The sequence below is a fragment of the Lampris incognitus genome, chromosome 9 (assembly GCF_029633865.1).
Source record: "Lampris incognitus isolate fLamInc1 chromosome 9, fLamInc1.hap2, whole genome shotgun sequence".
Classification (NCBI taxonomy): domain Eukaryota; kingdom Metazoa; phylum Chordata; class Actinopteri; order Lampriformes; family Lampridae; genus Lampris; species Lampris incognitus.
Genome location: NC_079219.1, coordinates 28,901,399 through 28,925,584, shown reverse-complemented (window position 1 = coordinate 28,925,584; position 24,186 = coordinate 28,901,399). Strand labels below are relative to the sequence as shown.

The following is a 24,186-nucleotide window of genomic DNA, read 5'->3' as shown; positions in this document are numbered from 1 at the left end:
ATATTGTGGGAGTGCAGGAATGAAGAGACGGAGAGATCGAGTCGAGTCAATTCCGTTTACTCGCCACACAAAACGACACCGATACAGCACAATCTCTCGTGGCAATCGGCTAACCGCTAGGCTGCTGCAAACATGGCTCACCCCGGAAACTCTAAGCAGTGCCTACGTCAGCACTCTGAATGTCTGTCTTAAAGGAGCAGCAGCCCCTGGTGAATCTACCCTTAATTGTGTATCACCACAATATGATATTATCTGTGGCTGTATGTGTTTATTCTATAAATAGGGAAACAACTGAGTCCAGTAATTGGCAACACTGTCTTCGGGAGGGGGGCGGAGTCGGCTTGTGTTCGTCACATGAATGCGTCTCTGTGTGTTGGAAAAAGCAGTGGTTCGGCCTGGATTCGTCTTGTCACGAAAGTGGAGAGACGTCTCCTTCGAGACTGCCGGCCGGAGAGATGCAGTTGGCCAATGCATGCAGTACGAGGGTGGGTGTTTGAACTAAAATAGGGATCGATTGGCCACTAAAATGGGAGAAAAAGGGGAAACAAAGAAAAGAAAACCCCCCCCCCCAAAAAAAACCAGGCATGCTCAATTATTTGACGTTCCCTTTCAGTTGATCTGTACCACTGTTTTGTTACCCAAGTCAAGTTTATTCAGCTAAGTTGTGGCATAAAATTGTCTAGAGCTGACTATGATCAATTTACAATACAAGTGATATCTGTGTAGCTAATGCAGAAATATTTTTGGAGACGACTGGGGAACACGCCATATACAAGTATGATTAAAATTGAGAATAGAATATAACAGAATATTGTTTGAGGAGTCTTTATCTATAGTCTTTTTATTACTCTATCAGAGGATGAAGATGGTAAAGTGGACAATGACAAATATTCACTGTCTTGTAACCCCCTGGAAACATAATCTAGTTCATGGGAAAAAAAAGTCAATTCACTCACTTGGCATACACAGAATCGTCTAAACTGTAGTTAATAGCAAGCGTGCTGCTAATGAGCCTCACCTGGACAAAAAAAAAAAAGTTGGAAACCATTGAAAAACAACTAACATCTGACATTCCCATTACAAAGTGTTCTCTACAAACTCTGAGCTTTCATCAAAAGAAATCCTTCCCAACAGCAAGCCTCTAGGCAGCTAAGCACAGAAGAACTGGTTTAAAAAAACAATGGCATTGCCTCTCATTACTTCTCAATCTACTGAAGCCTTGTCGTTGCAGTCACTGCAACGATGTGGCCAAAAAGCACTCTCCCCTCCCTCAATACGCACCGCTGATGTGCCCTTGAGCAAGGCATTTAACCCCCTGCTCAGTGGTCACCAGTGACGACTGGGGCTCACCTGTCAGGGACAGTGGATACAGTGGGATCAGGCACTTGAATGATCATTGTCCTAGAAGGAACTCTGGGGTAGTGACCAGGGCAAGTTGCTCTTCCTCCTGTGTGCTGTAGCTGACTTCTTGCCAACTCCACACAATCTTAAGATCTGGGGAAAAGAAGACAACCCATCCTGCAAGAAGTGTGGAGTAACCCTCTGAATCCTGAATCACATCTTGACTGGATGTCCCAAAGCACTGGGAGAAGGCCGATACAGGTGGAGGCACGACAAGGTCCTTACGGAAATTGCCAAATGGACGGACCTGCAGAGGGTCAAAGCCAATAAACACCAGGCATTACCACCCAAAGTTGTCGATTTCCAAAGGGAAGGAGATAAGGCTCCTTGGGCAAGAACAACTTCCAAGAACCCGTGCTCCATTTTGCATCAAGCTTCCGACTGGGAGATACAAGCGGACCCAAAGAAAAGACTTGCCTTTCTGGAAGAGGTGGCACAGTAACCTCACTCCAACCAGACATGGTTTTTCTATCCAGGAGCACTATCTTAGTAGCCAAACTCACAGTGCCCTGGAAGGACAGGCTAACCATCTCTCACCAACAGAAGTAAGCCAAGTACCAGGATTTGATCAATAAAGCTCTTGTCAAAGGATGGTATGCCACCTTGTTTCCCATCGAAGTTGGCAGCTGTGGTTTCCCAGCAACATCAGTGCACTATTTCCTACAGAAGATGGGTTTGGAACCAAAAAAACTGAAGTAAGCCATTGGGGCAATAGCCATGGCAGCTGAAATCAGCTCAAGAAGGTTGTGGTTGATGAGAGCCCACAGTTGGAACCCTTCTGCAGGTGAAGGCTAATTTGGTCTTTGCTGCCCCACTCAGGTGAGGCGTACAGGCTAAGGGGCGAAATGCTTGTGGCCCTGAGATACCTGCTGAAGATGCAGAAGAGTTCATCGCAATGCGAATGCTCTAACCACCCTGCCACCAAGGAATGCCGTCAAGAGGAGTAGCTTGCAACCTCTTAAGTAGCTCCTGCAGTATCTGCTTGTAGCAAAGCATCTCTGATGTATATTTCACTAGTCAAGACAAAATTTGAAATAACCACTCAAGACATTTTGAGGCAGCAGTGGCTCAGGAGGTAGAGTAGGTTGTCCGGTAGCTGGAGGGTTGCCAGTTCGATCCTTGGCTCCTCCTTGCAAAAATATCGAGGTATCCCTGAGTATGACACCTAACCCCTAAGTGCTCCCGATGAGCTAGTTTTCACCTTGCATGGTTGATCCCGCCATGAGTGTGTGTTTGCGTGTGTGTGTTTGCGTGTGTGTATGTGTGTGTGTGTGTGTGTGTCTGTGTGTGCGCACGCGCGTATCTATGTTATTTCTATGACCTCACCCTATCCTGGCACATTAGTGGTTACAGGCTTATTATTCTTGAGTCGTCACAATTGATCTAGTGGCTGCCAATTTATACATGTATTTATTCCAGTGGAGTTGAACAGTAAAAAAAAAAACAGTTTTCAACAGTTCTTAAACTACTGTTCAGAGTGAATGTACCTCTGCACGTCGGTGGCTGGTGGCTCCACTGGCGGTTGGCCTGGCACTGGGCTGAGGAGGGACCTTCCAATGTGTACCCTTTGTTGCAGGAGAAGCGCACCACATCATTGTAGTTGAAGCCATCACCTGTAGTGCGGCCATAGATAGGGCTACCCGGGTGGCCACAAGTGACGGCTGAGGATGACACACATCAATCAGAGTGTGAGGAAAGAGCGGAAGAGTGAGACAAAGTATGAATCAGAAAGGAAGAGAGATAGCGACAGAGACAGCGACAGAGACAGAGAATTCAATACAGTTGATCAATAGGCAATGCACAGTGACACCTAGCATAGGAATATAATTATCATGTAATTAACTTTGAAGGACAAGTGGGGAATTATGAATACAAGCATGACCTGCAAAGGGAAAGGCTAAACAGAATATTTCAATACACCAATAGGTGAAAAGGAGATTGAAGATCACATCCATGGGGGATTTTAATTGACCACTGATTGCAGTGATTCAAAACCTAATGATCAATATGCCCCAAAGGAGTGCCAGATGTACTTGGACATATCTTTTAATAAATAATGCAATTGTATTTTAATTTTTTACGAATAACATTTGCTTTTCATGTAAAATACATATTTGGGGCTTCCAAGCTGCCTTAACCCCCCCCCAAAAAAAGTGGGGGTTTTTTTGTAACGACAGGACACCAAAGCTTGGTCATATCAGGGGTTGGGGGCATAGCATTCCTTGGATTTTATGGATAGTGTTGCGAACCAGCAATATTGGGGAGGGGGAGCTGCCATTCTAAAATGCATTCTTGCTTCTCCCTTCCTGTCAGTTCCGTTCGGTTCTGATGGGGTGTTATTTTTTACCCAATTTCCCCTCGGGGATGAATAAAGTATTCTGATTCTGATATGAAGAAACCCTGGAATGCACAACAATCGAAGTCTGTATAAATGGGAAATGGTAAATGGACTTCGCTTTTCTAGTCTACCGACCACTCAAAGCGCTTTACAGTGTATGCCTCACATTCACCCACTCACACACATTCACTGTTGATGGTGGAGGCTGCCATGCAAGGTGCTAACCTGCTCATCAGGAGCAGTTAGGGGTTCAGTGTCTTGCTCAAGGGCACTTCGACGTGCTCTCTGGAGGAGCCGGGGACTGAACCAGGAACCGTCTGATTACTAAACGACCCACTCTACCTCCTGAGGCATGCTACCCGTAGACACTTTCGGGTATTACCAAGATGAGTAAAGTATCAGTAGAGCACTCTCCTGTTTTGTCACACACATATACACAAATTCTCTAAAAACACTTTTATCCCTCGACACTTACCTCTTCCTCTTTCTTTCCATCTCTCTACTGCTCTCACCCTCGCAGCCACACCAAGCATGTGCGCGCACACACACTGACACAACAGAGCTAGCTGACACCCAGTAAGTCAGCGAGGAAAAGTAGTAGTAGAGCACTTACCAATACAAGCAGGGAGATGTCCAGACCAGTTGTGGTCTTGCTGGCAGATGCGTACAGAGGAGCCAATGAGTCTGAAGCCGGGGTTGCATTGGTAAACCACTGTGTCACGGTAGCCAAAGTTCTCCCCGATCGCCTGCCCATTTACTATTTGCTCTGGTACACCACAGTGACCGGCTACAAGAGAGAGAAAATCAAATCAACACTTTACTCCGTTTTGCTTTCATGTTTTCTGTGTTGGTACCATTTATCTATTTTGCAACCAAGACCTTGTCAAGACAAAAGCAGCACTTGCATTTGGACACAGAGAAAGCGTGTGTGTACAGTAAATGTACGATACAACCTTTATTATTTCAACACATCCATTTCTATGGTTATTTCTATAGTATTTATACATCTTATAAGGCCACAGTGTACAGAGAGCCAGCACTTGTGGAAGCCTAATGTTTTTCTCTGCATCTCCGCATACTTAAAGCTTGTTGCTCTCGCCTTGAGACCAACTGTGTGGAAGATACGTCTTTTTTTCTCAAGAAACTTCAAAACACAATATCTGGCAAGCAATGGCCATGTCATTTTGCTTGTTACAGCGCTCAAATCAATTTTCATCAATACAGATGAAAAGTATCTCTAAGCTTTAGCTGGCAAAATATATTTATTGAGCACTGTCCCTGTAAAAATACACAAACAAGTAAATTAATTCTACTTTATATCATTTCAGAAATAAGAGCTTATAGGGACTGATGGAGCACTAATAAACAAGGTTTTTCTTGTGGAGGTTTTCCTTATTTGGGTCTGCAGTCCAAGGATAGTGGGTGTCATATGTCGTATACTGTTGTATACTGTCGTATATTGTACTGATTGTAAAGCCCTCCGGGACTACCTTGTGATTTTAAGCAATACAAATAAACTTGACTTGACTGATGAAGGACAGTTACAGCAGAGAGGGATAATGGAGCATTCTGTTATGACCATTGCGGTAAAAGTATGTATTAACATTTCAAGTGAATTTTTGGTGCAATTGTATTTGCATAATTTTGCGTTTTGATGAATGTCTTGTAAAAGGATATAAAGAGAATCACGAACAGAGAACAGTATTTGCAAACAAAATTAGGTCTACAAGCGTATTCATGAAACACAGACATGAAATGTTTCTGTTACTGTTGCTTTAATTTTGAATATTTTTTGTTTCCAGCTTATCATTTCTGAATTATTATTTCTAAAATGGTGTTGGCTTCAGCCAAACATGTGCTGATACTGTAACTCAGATGTGCTACTCTCATCTAAAGTAGATGGAAAGACGCGAGTGAAATTCCACAAAATCTGTCTGATACACTCATGCAAGTAATCGTATTACTTTCAGCTACAATAAATCCCCTTTGGAGAGGAGGAATCTTGCTGAGATTTCCACCGCCACTTAAAACCTAGGAAATTGCCACTGACTGTGAGTCTGATTTGCCTAATTCACTCCAGCACCCAGAAACCAAGCCGAGCATTTTATTATCACACTCTAGTTGAGAGCAGCTCGATCCTGTGAAGATAGTGCTGAAGTAGGCTCCTGTACCGCGAGGTCCCCAGCTATGTTAACCCCGACGGTCATATCAACAGACAAGAACCCGGTATCTTTCTTTTAATGAAGAAAACCAATCCGGAGCTGAGCGGGGTGTGCAGAAGCCAAAAGGTTGAGAAATGGAATAATGCAACTGCCAGAGGAGCCGTCACGTTCTGCTGCTGCGTGGGTTTGAATCCGGCTCAAGCAATTCTGTCATATTTCTCTCTCTCTCTCTCTCTCTCTTTTTTTTTTTTTGGGTCTATCTTCCACACTGCTGAGCTGAGCTGAGCTGTACTAAGCTAAGCTGTAACACTTTTGCTTGTTTATATATCCATCACAGTAGCTGAAATCAGGCTGGCAAAGCTTGGCAGACAACTGACGGTTTCAGGCCAGTAGTGGCTCTACAGCTGATTTCTCACATTCAACATTCTGGAGACACCAAATCCCACTGACTTGGAGGCTGTGCTGGGGAACACCCCTCTGCAAACAAGACGCAAAGGTGGTTGCCACAAGTGCTCATCCTCACACATTAAATGCATACAAACATTTTACAGTCACTGGCTGCACATGCCAGCCAAGAGAAGCGATTATAGACACTTTCCCATCCACGTCTACTGTGAGCGTGATCAGATTAATTCTGAACAGGTATGAGCAGGCCAGGTGTTAAACAGGTCAAGTTTAACACAGGCCAAGGATCTCATTTATGGTGCTAAAGAACATTTAGACCATGCTTACCCAGGCACTCAGTCTCTGTTCCACTCCAGAGGCCGGACAGGAGACATTCTCTAACAACAGAGCCTGTTAAAACATAGCCGAGGATACAGCTGAAAATGGCTGAGGCACCAAAGGTAGTCTGGGTCCCAATTTTCTTCCCATTAGGAGGAGTGGGTAGATCTCCGCATGAAATGACTGCAATAAGAAGAGAGGGAGGTAAGGGGCGAGTAACAGAGAATAAAAATGAGCAAGAAAGCAAAAATGATGAAAACAAAGTTGGCTAACATCTTCTGAGTCACTGGGAAAGCAGCCATTCACGCCCATCTCACTGACCTGAATGTGATAAAAGAGTAACCTGTACTATTTCACACAGAGGATAATAATGATGTTTGCTTCTCTGCTTACATTTTTCCTCATGATGGCTGACATTTCCCTTCACCATTATAGCAGGTGTTCAGCTCATATGCTTCTCAAAGAGTAGTTCCCATGGCAGCATATAATATAATGCTTTTATGTGCAATATTGCAATTAACAATATTGAACTTAGGCTGAGACGAGCGACATATGAGCTTATGAAGATGGTTGAGTCTATCTACTCTTGCAATCGAATTAATCATTGCATACTCAGCTGTGAAATAGCATTGGATAATATTCTACTCTCCAAAGTTAAGACGCCATGACAAGGGAAGTGTAACAGCCATTTATTTAACAGCCACTTACAGGAAGTGTATGACTAACTTATAATATCTAATATTTTGCCCATGCATATCTGTTGCCATGTTTGTGAGCAATTATGTCTGTATGCACAAGTGTCTGTACTTTAGTTTGTGGCATATGTCATTTTATTGTATTTGCACATCTATGCACGAGTGTGTGTGTGTGTGTAGAAGTGATCTCTTTTTAGAATGTATAGTGTGCTGCTTATTACATTAACACATTCATGCTGTTACTTGATGTGAAATTTTTTACTGGTTGCCAAAAAATGTGGTACAATAAAGAAACTCTATCAACCTTGATCTTCTGGCTGTGAAAGACATGGACATTTAATAATCAGGTTTAACTTGTGCAATCATATTCAACTTGGTTCCACTTGTGTTCGTTTTTGCAGAACCAACAGTTACCTTAGTTTTGAACCACTTCACAGTAAAAAGGCGACTCACTTATGCACCGGGGCCTTTCATTCCTCCAGCTCCACACGCCATTGGCTAGGCACTGAATGTGGGCGGGGCCAACACGGTAGTATCCAGGGTTGCATGTGAAGATTATTTTGGTTCCATACTCGTAGTGTGAACCATTGACTATCCTCCATTTGCCGTGGTCAAGAGAGAATGAGCTGAGACTGGGGCACATCATAACTGTAAAAAGTAAGGACGGATAAAATGAAAGAAGAGCGTGCTAAAGAGATTGAGGAGCTATTTTGTGAGGGGCTGTCAGTTTTAGATTAATTCCCCCCTGTTTCCAATCATTGTGATTACCTTTTTCACTCACACTAATAAGTCAATACTCAACAGAGAGTCGTCAACAATCAACTTGGGACAAAAAGTTGTAATGAAAGCATGAATCAAAGGATGAACACACTGAGCTGAATAAGCCCATTCCTGTATTACTAAATATGTAAATAGCAACTCGTTTCTGTAAGATGCTCTACAAGTGCTCCTCAGTGAATCAGCATTGGGAGTTAGGCATATACACAGCAGGGGAAAAAACAACAACACGGCTCAAAAGTAAATGATGTGGTGAATCACATTTCACAGTGACTGACAAATTTATGTCAGTGAGCCACTGTAAGGAGGTGAACCTCATGTCATAAAAACACCTGTGTCAGCTGCATATCTCTTCTACCACTCAATCCCCCTTCATCAAGCCCCGCCCCCCCATCTCTTCGCCACAGCCAGATGTTATCTGTTGCGGTTACCGTCTCCCTTCAGAGACCCTCTCTCACCCTGTTGCCTCTACTTTTCTTCCACTGTTCCAGCACTACAGTGAACAATTTTGCCCCACTTGCTTTCTTCATTACATTCTCTCTCTCTCGCGCTCTCTCTCTCTCTCACACTCATCACAACCCATCAGTTTAATCCACCTCCCCACCCACACGCACACTTCCCTGCCTCCTCATTCATCATTTGCACAGCAGAGTTATGGTGGTTGCTGCATCTTTGCCATTGCCTCTTTTCCTGTGCCCTCTTTCCTTCCCTTTGTCTCCTCCCCACCACTCATCTCATCCCTCTGCTCCTCCACTCACCGGTGCAGCGTGGTATCTTGTTGTGGTTGCTCCAGGTACCATCCGGCTGGCAGACTGTGGTCGTCAGCTCCTTGGAGGAGAGCCGGTAGCCACTGTTGCAGAAGTAGGTCACGCGTGTGCCAACGGAGTAATCAGCAGCCAACACACCTCCGTTCTCTGGCGAGCTTGGCATGCCACACGACACGGCTGGAGGCCGCAAGAGCATGGTCATCCACGCACGAATGCAAACATCCACATGAGACATGTACAGACAGATACACAAAAAGAGGCCTGTTATGCACAGGAGAAACCTGGTATGTTTACATACGTTCACTGACAAACAAGCATGTTGAACCCACATTTACCAGCACTCCCATTCTGCCCAGCATACACAAACACAAACTGTGGCAGCGTTTGGTAGTGAGAATCAGGGCTAGTGCAGCCACGGTGCCTCTCTGGCCAGAGAGGAAGCTGGAGATGACAGCTGCAAAGCATTTATCATCAGACCCAGGAGGGAGAGAGGGAAAACGGGGGAGCAAACACCTGCAGACCCATTTTAAATGGGAACAGTTATGCAAAAACACACAACATAAAACACAGCAGCAGTGGTGGAGGCACACTGTGAAATATCATAGGTAGCTGTGCGCCTGCACTGCCGGAGGCCATAACGCTGAAAAAACAACCTGAAATCCTTTTACATCACTGTTAAAGTCTTGTTCGCCTGTTTGTCTGGTGAATCAAATTTCATTTACTTGTGATCACTGCTGGTTCACAGTCCAACAAATACTAGTCACGATTAGCACCTTGCAAGTGTCGTGAGGATGTACACTCTTTAAATGAAGAGTTTGAAGGACACAGAATTATAGAGCGGAGGAGATTACAAAATGTCATACCCCCCCTTTTCTCCCCAATTATATTTGGCCAATTACCCCACTCTTCCGAGCCGTCCTGGTCACTGCTCCACCCCCTCTGCAGATCTGGAGAGGGCTGCAGACTACCGCATGTCTCCTCCGATACATGTCGAGTCGCCAGCCGCTTCTTTTCACCTGGCAGTGAGGAGTTTCGCCAGGGGGACGTAGCGCGTGGGAGGATCACGCTATTCCCCCCAGTTCCCCCTCCCCTCTGAACAGGCACCCCGACTGGCCAGAGGAGGCGCTAGTGCAGTGACCAGGACACACACCCACATCCTGCTTTCCACCAGACAGCCAATTGTGTCTGTAGGGATGCCCAACCAAGCCGGAGGAAACACGGGGATTCGAACTGGCGATCCCTGTGTTGGTAGGCAATGGAATAGACTGTCATGCCACCCAGACGCCGTAAAATGTCATGTTTTGTGCCTTAGTTAATAACATTTCAGAAAAGGCACATCCTCAGTTTTATGCTTCATGTCAGTGAGAACCTGTGCTGAGTCGCTGATGTTTATGAATGTTCACAACTGCTTAAAAGGCTGTGTTGCCCTGTTAGCCGCTCAGGTGAGAATTGATTCCCGAGAAAAGCATCACAGGTCTTGTTTTGGTGTGTGTCATAGCAGTTCACATACAAACCATCTACACAGTCCATCAAATTTCAAGACCAACACCATTCAGTCATGCAAAAGGAAACTGAAACCAAATGATGTGCGGTTCATCGAGTTGAATGTGAGCACGAGAAAACCGCATCTCAATGAAAGCATTGCTTCATTTACAGACATGTTTGGTCTTACATGCTTTTAAAATCATCAAATTTGCAAGACACGCTAAATAAATCACACAAATGAATTTTTTTTTTAATTATTCAAGTGCAAGTTTCTCCTCACGCCATTATAAAATGCAAAGGAGATTAACATCTGTTGCTACTCGCTGCTTACTGGAATGTGCATGCCTGTGGGCGAGGGCGTGCACGCCTGCATACGGACATGTGTACATGCGCATCAAAGAACCCAATTAGTTGAGTGAAACCCAACAGTGGCGTAGACATTGCATGCTGATGAGAGGTTATTAGAAGTAATCTGAAGAAAGGGGAATTGAAAGAATAAGGCGGATTGATTTCTGTTTCTTTTCCACCTGACAGGACACTGGCTCTCAATCAGTCTGGATTCAGTTCAGCGGCTAAGGACAAAGGAGAAGAGCTTGGGCTGACACACTGGACCCCCCATCAACACCTCCAACACAATACCACCTCTACACACACACACACACACACAATCTCACCACGAGCATCTGTCTGCCAGCTTGCTGAAAGACGGCGGTGATGCAGTGATCAGAAGAGGGAGGGAATAGGACAGAAAGGAGTCAGAAATAAAAGGCTGCCAGCACCGACAGGCTCACCTTGACACGCGGGAACCGGCGAGTCCCAGGTATAGTAGCCATAGGGGGTCTTCTTGCAGACAGCTGTGCCCTTTCCAATCAGCTTGTAGCCCCTGTCACAGGCCCAGCGCACCAGGCTATTCAGATGGCCCCCCGTCTGGCTAACCACAAAGCCATGTTGTGGAGAGTCTGGGGTACTGCAGTACATAGCTAAGGAGCGGTGGGGAGAAGGAGGGATGGAGGAAAGGAAGGAGCCGGAGAGGATGAGAGGTGAAGAACGTAGAAAAGCGGTGAAGAAAATAAGCATGTGAGAATGGAATAGAGATACAAGGAGAAAAGAAAAAAAGAGCAGAGAAGAGAGAAAAAAAGGCATTAACAGAATTTCTCTGGGAAAAAAAAATGAAAGTGAAAAATCTTACTCACTGGAAAGCTTTGTGTTAAAATGCAGAACGATAATAGTGTGGATATGGATAAAGGCCTCATGAGCACACATCTATTTAGCACTCAGGCTGTGTGCCACACAGCGCAGGAACTCAGAATCACATTATTACCATTCGTCCCTGGCCTATGGGCTCACACATATTCAATTTGCTTTATCACATGCAATACGGCTGCATCCTCCAGTTATTTGTTCCACAGCCTTCCTCTCGCTCATCTTTCAGCCCATCGAACACAAAAAAGGTAGATTTGATTTTCAGAGTACGAGCATCGCATAGCCAATGGGCAGGAAAATCTTCCGAGAGGGCTCTGTCCTCCGCAACTGCTTTCAAACATTCCCTCAGAATCAACATGACCCGGGGAAAGCAAGGATTTAAGACGGAAAGACGGGCACCGAGGTTGAGGTCGATGCCAAATCCTGTTCAAATGAATCATGTCAGGTGGGGCTTTCCTTACAAAACTCATCCCATCAAAATGGCCTTTCACAGTATGGCCCTCGTGTTTTAAACATAATGGAGGCGCTGCACTAAAAGATGGATGCCTTTTCTTCTTCTTTTTTTCCATTATTATTGATGCATTTCAAGTGGAAGGGGATTTGTCAATGCTGCGCCTCCTTTGCACCGCCTGCGTTTTTTTTAAACAGCCGAGTAAAAATTATACACCATCTGAATTTAAGAAGCGCCGCACAACAGCAAGGTGACCCGTGGATTTGGTGTGTGAACACATACATTTTGTGACAATATAACTGTTGCTGAATCTTGAATTTAAGATTCTGAACTGGCTGACATTAAAATAGAAGTGAGTTCAATACATAAAACTCAATCACGCATGACAACTTGGGGAAAAAAAAGTCAACTATAAAAAGAAACTGCGAGGTCACCTTTTATCCAAAGTAACTTAACTGCACTGCAAAGACCGACTGCATCCATGAAGGCTCAAAGACATTGTCTCGGTATAAAAAGAGCTTCTGCTTCATGACTAAGATGCAAATGTAATGTAATTACGAGACATTTTCTATTTTAATTTCTCCCCAATTGCACTTGGCCAAATTACCCCACTCTCCGAGCTGTCCCGGTTGCTGCTCCACCCTCTCCGCTGATCCGGCGAGGGCTGCAGACCACCACATGCCTCCTGCGATACATGTGGAGTCGCCAGCCACTTCTTTTCACCTGACAGTGAGGAGTTTCACCAGGGGGATGTAGCATGTGGGAGGATCACACTATTCCCCCCAGTCCCCCCCCCCGAACAGGTGTCCCGACTGACCAGAGGAGGCGCTAGTGCAGCGACCAGGAGACATACCCACATCCGGCTTCCCACCCGTAGACACGGCCAATTGTGTCTGTAGGGACGCACGACCAAGCAGGAGGTAACACGGGGATTCGAACCGGTGATCCCTGTGTTGGTAGGCAATGGAATAGACCGCCACACCACCCGGATGCTCATTACATGACATTTTGACTTTTTTTTCTTCTAAGAAAGTAGGAAAAGACATGAAACAATATGTAAAGGGCACTAATAAAGAGAAAATAATTACAAGAAGGATACATACTTTGATACTCACCAACGTATCTGATGTGGAAGCCACGCCGGTTGGTGCCATGGTCAGAGGACCAGCGCAGCAGGAGTTGGTGGCCCGTGGTGGTGAAGCTAAAGGGCGTGTCAATGTCACCACTCAAGGAGGCCAAACTTTGGCTATAGATGTTAGGACCTGCACATAGACAGAGACAGCAAAAGAGAGAAAGACAGACACACAAATACGCAATCGGAAAAGAGAAGGATGCATATTAAAAACAAACCCACATACCGATGTAGAGTGATTAAGTATTTCGCAGTTACCTGAAACACACATCGTTAATTAAAGACATGCAGATATAGTACGTTAATGAAAGCAAAAACATATTAGTGACATTTCTCATGACATCATAGTTAGAACTGCGCTGTAAAAACAGTAAAAAATAATTTCAGCTTTTTTTTTTATTTTAATTTTTGCTCCTTTTTCTCCCCAATTGTACCAGTCCAATTACTCCACTCTTCCAAGCCGTCCTGGTTGCTGCTCCACCCCCTCTGCTGATCCGGGGAGGGCTGCAGACTACCACATGCCTCCTCCGATACATGTGGAGTCACCAGCTGCTTCTTTTCACCTGACAGTGAGGAGTTTCGCCAGGGGGACGTAGCGCATGGGAGGATCACACTATTACCCCCCAGTTCCCCCTCCTCCCCCGAACAGGCGCCCTGACCGACCAGAGGAGGCGCTAGTGCAGCGACCAGGACACATACCCACATCCGGCTTCCCACCCGCAGACATGGCCGATTGTGTCTGTAGGGATGCCCGACAAAGTCGGTGGTAACACGGGGATTCGAACTGGCGATCCCCGTGTGGGTAGGCAACGGAATAGACTGGCATGCCACCCGGATGGCCCATAATTTCAGCTCTTTAATGACAAAATCAGAACATTTAAAGAAACTGAGACATAGGTGAAAAAACCCCAAAGCAATGTGTCAAACAAATTTCACCAGCAAGCAACTCAAATTAAAGCCCCTTGTAGCTGTGACAGCTGCGAATAGCGCTTCCAGCGACACAGGCACAATTCTCTGTGTCTTTTGCACCAAAGGGGATATCCATTAAACTCACCATCAAATATTTCCAAGATGTCAAAATCCTTCTCTGTCTGGAAGAGTTCAAAGTGCAGAGTGATGTTGTAGCCTTTCTCCACACTGATCAGCCAGGAGCACATCTGGAGGTTAGGATAGCTGTCAGGGTAGCCTGGACTCAGAATCACCCCCGTTGAGTCAAAACGCACCTCATGGGCTGGGCATTGGACTGAGATGAGAGAGAATGAGAGGGTGAAGGGTAAATGGGGGGGGGGGCACAGCAGTGTGAAGCAGGAGATTAAAGAGAAAGGGAGAGAAGAGGCAAGGCACAGAGGAAAGCCGGGGGGGGTGGATGGAGGACAAGCGACGGGGTTGGGGGGTGACAGAGGAGAAGGGTGAGGGTAGGTGAAAAGAGGGAGGTGAGGAATGGGAGGGAGTTGAGTATAGAGGTGTGAAGGAAAGGGAATGGACGGGCAGAGGGAGGGGGACGGTAGACGAGGGGGGGGTAGAGCACAGGTGAGAAGACAGAAATGGCTCCGCTGTGACTGGAAATTACAGAGAAATAATAACTACTCTGGAAACAATTACATTTCAGCCACTTCTATTGCACCTTAAGGCTGAGGTGGTGGGTCTGCTGTTGTCTCCATCCTCCCCCAATATCAGTCTATCAAATATCAATTTTCAGTCGGCTAACTTTGGAAGGAAAAAGATTGTGTGTGTGCATGTGTGGGGGGTGTCTATGCCCATGTTCATTTCTGTGTGTGTGTGTGTGTGTGTGTGTGTGTGTTCATGCGTGTCAGCTCTGAGCATATCCTGCTCATTTCCTGCAGGGTGGCATATGTGAAAACTATGACTGAAACATGCTGCTGTATGTTTTCTTTCTTTGGTGAAGGGACTTGGTCTCCGGGGCCGATACAGAAGAAACATGACATGTAGGAAAGGTTGGTGCGAGTAAACGTCCAAGATAAAAAGGTCAGTCGAAACAACTGGACATATAAAGGAAAAACGGCAGAGGAAATCTAGGTACTGTGAAAAGTAAAATCACTGAACATTGTGGACTGGCATAAACCTGTGTGTATAAATCCACCTATACATATAAAAGTACACACTGTACGTACTTGACTGTAAACTAGTCACTGATGCAAATCAATTCTGCATTAAACTGAATTTTGAGGAAGTAATGAATGCGGCAATTCAGTTAGTCACAATGACAAACATTTCACACGTGCACTTGCACACACACACACACAAACATGCACGCGTGTGCACAAACACACACACACACATACATACACACACCCTATTGTTTGTGTACTGATTTTTACTGCACAGGTACCAATAATTCCCTACAGTATAATGAATCTGACTCATTTGAGTCAGAAAGGATACGGTACAATGTAGTGGCAGCAATCAATGTAGCAAGAAGCACTTTTATTGAAATTGCAAAGACAAAAAAAAAGCAAAAACGAAGACAAAGAATACGTTTAGATTAAATGTTTGATGAGGTATGATTGCCAGGAAGCAAGTACAAATCTAGCCTTGAGGCAGAGTTGTGGTTTCCACTTTTTTGCCTCAAAATGTAAGTGCAGGGGGTACAATCTGAATTACAAGGCAAGAAAAGGTTTCAGATCCCCAAATATTGTAATAGATGAGTTGTATTGTTTCACCATGGACGTGGATCAGTGGATATAGTGTACACAAGTACAAAATACTAAAGTCTTACAAAAATGGTGTGGCCTGTCCTACATTCTCAAAGTAAAAGATGTTAGTCTTTTTTTGCACTCAAAACATATTCTGTATCATGGCTTGCATGAGGAAAAACCCATTTCACAGCAAGTTTTGATAAAACAAGAAAAAAATGAAATGTTCACCATATCTCTAAAACGCAGTATTGTGAGCCGAATGCTAATCCCTTGGCACTTGTGTTTGTTTAATAACACACGGACCCTGCTCTACATGGAATGTGACAATGTCGTGAAAACTATTATACCTATCTTTTATCATACGGAAATGGCTACAGAGACACCATACTGAAGTGCTGTTTTCAGTAAGATAAAGAAAGCCACTTTATTTTGTCATTGTACAGTTGTATGGTTACAATGAAGTGTGTTCTCTGCATTTAACCGATCCTATTGTATAGGAGCAGTGGGCAGCTGCAGCACCTGGGGACCAACTCCAGTTCTTCTTTCCATTGCCTTGCTCAGGGGCACAGACTGGAGTATTAACCCTAACATGCATGTCTTTTTGATGGTGGGAGGAAACCCATGCAGACACAGGGAGAACATGCAAACTCCACACACAAAGGACCTGGGACAGCCTGGGGTTCGAACCCAGGACCTTCTTGCTGTGAGGCAACAGTGCTAACCACTGGGCCGAATTTCAATGAGCTTTCATTAGATGTTTGACAGAAAAGGAGACATACAGGAAAGTAGGTTGAGAGAACAATAGAAGAGCATTTCACTGGCTGAATTCAGCCATTATGTGCCAACAATGTAAGAACTCCTTTTCAGGCATGAACAATTGTAAGTCTATCTGTGTTCAGTAAGAAGACGGTAGCATTAACTTGCTCACAAACCTTTCACAAAAAGACAAGAGAAAACTATATGAAAAATCTTACAAAATAGGGGGTGTTTTGGGGTGGAGATATACTACAGACACACAAGGACACTTAAGCGTTATCTCACAGGCATAAGAGAACATAATTAACAGGAAAAGACTGAGGGGTTGACAGCCATCAAAAGAGGAATTGGAGAATACAGGAGGATTCTTCCTATCCTGCCCTATCAGCAACAGACCCACAGGAAAAGGGCTCTTTTTACAAGCTTACTGTAGCAGCCTTTTTGGATGTGAATAGCAGGTCAAATTAAATCAAGTTTGACTGTACATGTCCCAAGGAGAGCAATTAGTTTTGTGTCAGCGGTGGCAAAAGGACATAACGTATCTAATACTAGGATTTGTAATGAATCCTGGAATACAAAAAGGTAATCCATGAACATGTCAAAATGGAGTTACTTATTCTAAAGTCTCAAGCTATTCCTAACGATGCCAAAGGAAATACAATTCCTTCCACATGTAAAATACACCCAGCCATCTTAGCTAGGCCGAAGTTCTGTCACCAATTAATCAACATCACTGTATTTTGACATAATGTGATTAATATTTCTTATCAAATGTGTCATATTAATTTTCTCTGAGCTGGGATATGGAACTTTATTTTGCATGATCACTCACTTCACTTGACCTGGATTGCTGGACTTGTCTTGGCAGCGTACGGTAAATTAATGATGCATGAGGTGTGGTCTGGCCGTACCAAGAACACACTAGATTTGGAAAACATCTCAAATGCATCTCCATGATTGATTGCCTGGAACAATAAATCAACCGAGTAATGGCGGAGGCCTATGCTTTCTTTCCAAAATAGTCCCAGCACACCTTGCCCATCTGGAACTGGCAGGAAAAAGCAACCACTGAAAGAAAACACATTTGAAATTACTGCAAGTTATCTAAGTTTCAGATAATTTAGAACTCGAGCTGATAGGGTATCACTGCTCTTTGCGAGCCTGGATAGATGCTCATCTTTTCACTAATATATGAAAGGGTAAGTCCACTAGACCTGCACCGAAAAAAGGTCTTTGAAATCCCTTCCAATAAACGTCTGTGATTGATCGCCCTCACTTGAAGAAAAAGGACCTAATTAATTATTTCCAAACAATTCCAATCTTCAACCATCTGGTGATACTTTCGGTTCAACCAAGCCCTCAAAAAAAAGAATTGGAGAGCATTTCACTGTAATTCTCTTCATGCCAGGCTTATTGGTGAACTAAGAAAGTCACAGTACGTCTGTACGCTAGACCGGTATCGCATGATGCATGGTCAAGCTGCTTTTTACTTTGTTTCCCACCTAACTTTTACTACTTTATTACTTTATTCATTCCCCGTGGGGAAATTTTCTCTCTGTATTTAACCCATCCTAGTCGTGTAGCTAGGAGCAGTGGGCAGCTGCTATGCAGCGCCCGGGGACAACTCCAGTTGTTCCTTCTATTGCCTCAGTCAGGGGCAGACAAGAGCACAAACCCTACCATGCATGTTCTTTTTTCATGGTGGGGGAAACTGGAGCACCCGGGAAAAACCCACCGCAGACACGGGGAGAACATGCAAACTCCACACAGAAGACAACCTGAGACGACCCCCGCCAAAGGTTGGACAACCCCGGAGTTCGAACCCAGGACCTTCTTGCGGTGAGGCAACAGCGCTAACTACTGGGCCATCGTGCTCACTGAAAAGCTAACCAAAAATGCTAAAAAGCCACACACTACACACACTACCTTGAGAAAAGGGGAAATAAAATGCTAAAGCGGTCCCAGTAAAGATCACCATCTGACCTAACACAGTATAAGCCAGTAGTGTTGTATTCAGTGTAACAATTGCTTCCACCCACATCACTGCAAATTCTATCTAACTGCTACACCTTCAATCTTATTGACCCTTGTTGACGCATGAAATAACACTTCCATGAGCTAAATGTGTTACATAATTCCTTTTTGCATGAAGCTGCAAACAGTGAGAGTAATTTTACAATTTAGGATTACCAGTCAGGTCACTGGATTTTAAATATTATGAGCTCTGTTGTTATTATGTGCTGTTTTATATGGCGTATTGGGCAAGCACATATCCAGCTGTCCTACTCTACGATGCTTGAATGCAGCTTGGCTAAGCTGGCTGAATAACCGTCATCAGTAAGCCTTAAAGCTGTAACCAGCAATTTTTCTCCACAAATGAGTCATTGCTTTATCCATATGAAACGCTATAATGATGTGGTCGTTCTGTTGAACAGGCTATAACTATTACATTGGAAGAGAGTTCCAATATCAGTTGATATAGGAGGCTGCAGGATTTTGCAACTGATGTTCTCGGAATACAAACGAGGTGTAGGGGCCATTGACACTCATGTGCCGTGTCAGCTCAGTAGTAAACAGTTACCACCCTTGTAAAAATAGCGTCCTTGGACCAGAGCTAACACAGGCAGTCTATAATGTATTACAGACTGCATCAAGCTATACGGGAACACCATTCCACAGTCATATTGATTGTCTGTCCGAAGCATGGCCACATCAGCATCACGTTTCAATATTTTTTTTCCTGTAGGAGTTGTTTTCAACACATACCTATTTGCTACTACACCAGTTGGTGTGACCAAGTCAAAGAAACACAGCAAGATATACAAAGACTGGAGTGTCTCCAACCATGGTAAAGATGCCAGCAAGTATTATGTAACCTTACTCTATGGTCCATATGAATAAAATAGCTATTTATTAATGGAGAAAAATAACAAATTTCAGCTTTAAACACAACACAAGAAACAACTACAACAAGGTAAGAAAAAGGAATGATAAAAGATGAGTATCTAGAGGAATCACAAGGACGTGGTTCGGCAGCACTCTGTTGTCTTTATCAGAAATTCATTGGCATTATAGACAGGTGTTGCATCGAATCCTCTTTTCCTTCCCTTCCTGTTTGCAGAGCCATCTTTTGAAGCACCATGGGTAAGAAGACATATCTATAAAGCCCATGGGGCCATTTGAGAAGGGATGAAATGGAACGACATGGCCTGCTGTAAACAGATTAGATTTCTTACCCTGTTAACTACTATAGTCTCTAGGGGAAATATAGTGGAAAACAATTATGAATGGCCACCATCTCTCTCATTTCGTTAAAACAAATTTCCCCCTGATGAAGCCTCCCAGCCTGGAGGTGCTTCCAATCTGTAATCAGTTTCCCACTGCTTGACCCCAGAGAAGGGCTTAAGGTCTACAATCTTGGTTCAGTGATGCTGCTACTCCGAAAGGCTTGATCAATTAGAAGAGAGACCCTGTGTGCTGCCAAGAGTCTGCTAGATGAGGCCCTGTTGGCAGTCTGTTAAATGATGCATCAAGATTAGGTGCTGCTGACTGCAACCAACCTTGTCAGATTGGCATTTCTCTCAGGCAAGCTTGTATGTGACTGTGCATGCACACACACACACTGCATGTGTGCTTGTAATCACACATACACATACTCTTTTATACACACTTGCACACCGAATGAGACCAACCTTGACAGACTGGTGGGGGTCCATCCATCTGTAGTCTCTCTCCAAGTCGACAGGTTAGAATCTCACTGCCCACCAAGGTGAACCCTGGCAGGCATGAGTACCGAATAATGTCCCCTGTGAAATCATTTACACCACACACACACACACACACACACACACACACACACACACACACACACACACACACACACAGAGTCCGGTAGATGTCAGTAACACATATCCATTTATTCATCCACCCACACTAAAATACATACATAGCCTTTTGTTAGCAATCGACGAATTAGTGTTAGCAATCAAATGATGACAAACACCCCATTTTGAATCAAAGACTGGCATGTTCTTGGTTAGCTGGAGTGCTAAAGACGCCTCAAGACAAATGCACTCATGGTAACACTTCCAGCCCCACATCTCTCATACAAACTAGTGCACAGTCGTGTGAACAAAGCTGATGCCTTCGATGTAGATATACACACATGTAGACACAAACAAAAACACACACACACACACAAGCATGACCAAGGACAGGGGCATGAGGGAAGCTTTACTTCCCAGCTTTCACAGCAGTTTCTACAGAGAGCTTTTAAGTCCTGCCCTTAAGCCAATATATTATCATATACATAAAGAAATTAATGGAAATACAGAGCAAGGAAGGAAGGATAAAAGGAAGGAAAAGGTTCATAGCCAGTGAGAAGAAAGGCCATCTTTTTTTTTTGCTCCCCCCCCTTTTTTTTTCTCCCCAATTGTACCCGTCCAAATACCCCACTCTTCTGAGCCATCCAAGTCACTGCTCCACCTCCTCTGCCAATCCGGGGAGGGCTGCAGACTACCACATGCCTCCTCTGATACGTGTGGAGTCACCAGCCGCTTCCTTTCACCTGACAGAGAGGAGTTTCGCCAGGGGGGTGTAGCACGTGGGAGGATCACGCTATTCCCCCCAGTTCCCCCTCCCCCCTGAACAAGTGCCCCGAACAACCAGAGGAGGCGCTAGTGCAGCAACCAGGACACATACCCACATCCAGCTTCCCACCCGCAGACACGACCGATTGTGTCTGTAGGGACGCCCGACCACGCCGGAGGTAACACAGGGATTCGAACCGGCGATCCCTGTGTTGGCAGGCAACGGAATAGACAGCTATGCTACCCGGACGCCCCTAGAAATGCCAACTTGAGTGAAGGATCAAAAACAAGGAAGGAATGACAGAGAGCATTATAAAGCTAAACCAAAACACAATGATCAGTAAATAAGTATCAGTAAATAAATCTGCCCTTCAAATGAAGAAGCAGTTAAAGATACAATGAACAAAAACCAATGAACAAATAAACAAAACATAGGCAAACATGTTTCACACATGCTAGATAAACAATCCATGGATAAAAGAATTAATTAACAAAAGAGGAACGAAATAACGGAAAAGAGCAACAATTACAAAACAAATGGACCAGAAACGCTTTCATCAATTAATCCTGAAATGCATAATTGAATGAATGAACAGAAGAAAGAATCAATGAATGAATAAATGCCTATCTCATCCTGTTGATTGATATTTACAGCTCTACCCAGGTGACTTCACAGCTTACTCTAAACCTGGTTTACTGGATTGTGCATTGTCCCTGGCAGATAAACAGACAAAATAAAACGGGACAAACCTATTTCATACTCGTCATCAGCAGTTAAGACATTGGCGTTGGCAACAGGGGGTGGAGGATGACATATTCTCAGCTGGTACGCTGTGGGGAAGAGGAGAAACACTGAAACTGGCAGTACAAGTGTGTGAGCATGCATGTGGAAGTGGGAGTAAAAAAAAAAAGAATTTGTACTTCGTTGAATCAATGTTTATTTCCACGCAACAGCGTGAGCGAGAGCGACTGGGAGGAACAGAGAGAGTGTTTGGCATCATCGAGTGAACATGCTCGTGTGTATGCGGATGCATGTGTGCGCGAGTGTGTGTAGCTTGTCTCTAACTGCAGCCCATTTTTTACCTCCTGCCCGTCACACTCAAACTTGATTAGGCTGTAAATTGCCTCCTATCACCGTTCATGATCTTCAAAAGATCATCATTAATTCTTGGACCATTTTTATCATTTAATCAACTCTTTTTTTCCTAATGGCTATTATAATATAGCAACAGGAAGATGGGCACGAGAAGGCACTGATAATCACTTGCTGGACAGAATCAGAGGTCATACCATCTGGGGATCCAACAGAGAAAGGCCAAACAATAACATAAAGCGAGCCCAATAAGGGTAAAATTAATGACGCTCTAATAAAGAAGAACACAAAAACAAGCTCTCCAAGTCTCCTCGTCTCCTGTGATGGTAATTAGCACACTCAGGTCTCTTCAGTCGCGAGGCTGGGAGATCAAATTAATAAGGGGCTATTAGAACACTGCAGCATGGAGACGTCTTTGAATTGTGATCCAGCGGAAAAGGGGGTGGGGGTGGGTTACCATGGTAACGCAGCACAAAGAAGCCACTGGTGCTGAAGTCGCTGTGGAACTTGATGAGGATTTGATTGGCGGTTGTGGATACGCCCTCCTGGACGGTGTTGCCGCTGAACTGGCCAATCTGAGGCGAGCCCTGGTCGGGTCCATCCCTGCAAAGTGGGGCGTGAACAGAAAGGGAGAAACGCCAGTAAATTTCGAGTTCAACCACCTCCTGGTGTTCTTAAAATCGACTGTCCCACGTTGCACATTAACACTGAATCCACGCTCAGACAAAATATATTGATGACACAGAGGTTAAACAATTAAGAGTTAGATCACCAAATGAGGAGGGCATTTTAACAATTTAACAAGATATGCAAGGATAAGGTCATTACAAGATTGTAGGGCATTATAATTTTCTTAAATAGCTAGGTGAAAAAAAAAACAAAGCATTAGCCTCTTAATGAATTTCTAAAAGCCCTTTTCCCACAGAGGTTCTTAATAGACATAACTCGCTGCTATTGGAAAAGTCATTGTTGAGGCACATATTAGCCAGAGACCACAGAACACACAAGCATATCCACCGGCGAGTAAACAAGAATCCTTCCTCCATTAACCAAGAATCCTTATGAGCACATTAGTATGAACTGAATGGGGAATAAGTGGAATTTAGACCTCTTCTTTGCATGCATGTAGCGGAAAAGATGTCGGAGTGGGGTTGGTGTGGGGAAGACTCATGCACAGACACAATGAGACTATGCATTTTTCTATACATATGGAAAATTTGTAAGGTAGAATCGAGAGAGACATAAAGAGAAATAGATATGATATTAAAAATTAATAGATATGTTACTTCCACAGATTGGAGAGAGAGAGAGAGAGTGAGTGAGCGCGAGAGATAAGAGAGCGAGAGCGAGAGAGCGAGAGAGAGAGAGGATATTGAATTATATAATAAAAACCATAGTTTCATTTTAGAGTGATCAGTGAAATATGAGATGGCAGTCAGGCAGGGAAATGAAATGTTGCTGTCATGGGACAGATTGTTTATGCGCTATTTCATTTGGAAACAGTAGTGCCAGTTCCCCCCATCCTTCACCACCTCCACCCCCATCAACCCCGTCATGCGGCAGCCCCAGCTAAAAGGCATTTCCCTCATCTATTGCCCATGAGAATGGCTCTACGTCTGTCTGAGGACTATAATATGAACAAGAGAAAGAGAAAGAAAAAGAGGCAACTGCTCGAGCGTCGGGAGGCAGAGAATCCTGGCAGCACTACAGTCTACCATTCTCCCACTGTACAGTTATCCATGAAGCCAGAGACAATAGCAAAAACTCCTTTCCAACTACTACTCCCTCACTCTTTCTAAAACACCCAAAACTATGTTGTTCTCATGTTGATACACATTTACGTTTTTTTCTTTTAAAAAATTTTCCCTCCTTTTTCTCTCCAATTGTACCCAGCCAATTACCCCACTCTTCCGAGTTGTCCCGATCTCTGCTCCACCTCCTCTGCCAATCCAGGGAG

General features: G+C 44.3%; 1 protein-coding gene across 1 annotated transcript in view; it reads right to left on the bottom strand.

The window, feature by feature from the left end:
• Window positions 1–24,186, bottom strand: part of LOC130118211 (CUB and sushi domain-containing protein 3-like) — a 473,370-nt gene that overhangs the window by 88,777 nt on the left and 360,407 nt on the right. The window contains 11 exon segments of the mRNA XM_056286604.1: window positions 2,889–3,062; window positions 4,353–4,526; window positions 6,634–6,807; window positions 7,773–7,967; window positions 8,855–9,040; window positions 11,140–11,328; window positions 13,118–13,264; window positions 14,189–14,377; window positions 20,240–20,353; window positions 21,887–21,967; window positions 22,687–22,832. Of these exon segments, the coding sequence (XP_056142579.1) occupies window positions 2,889–3,062; window positions 4,353–4,526; window positions 6,634–6,807; window positions 7,773–7,967; window positions 8,855–9,040; window positions 11,140–11,328; window positions 13,118–13,264; window positions 14,189–14,377; window positions 20,240–20,353; window positions 21,887–21,967; window positions 22,687–22,832 (1,769 nt within the window).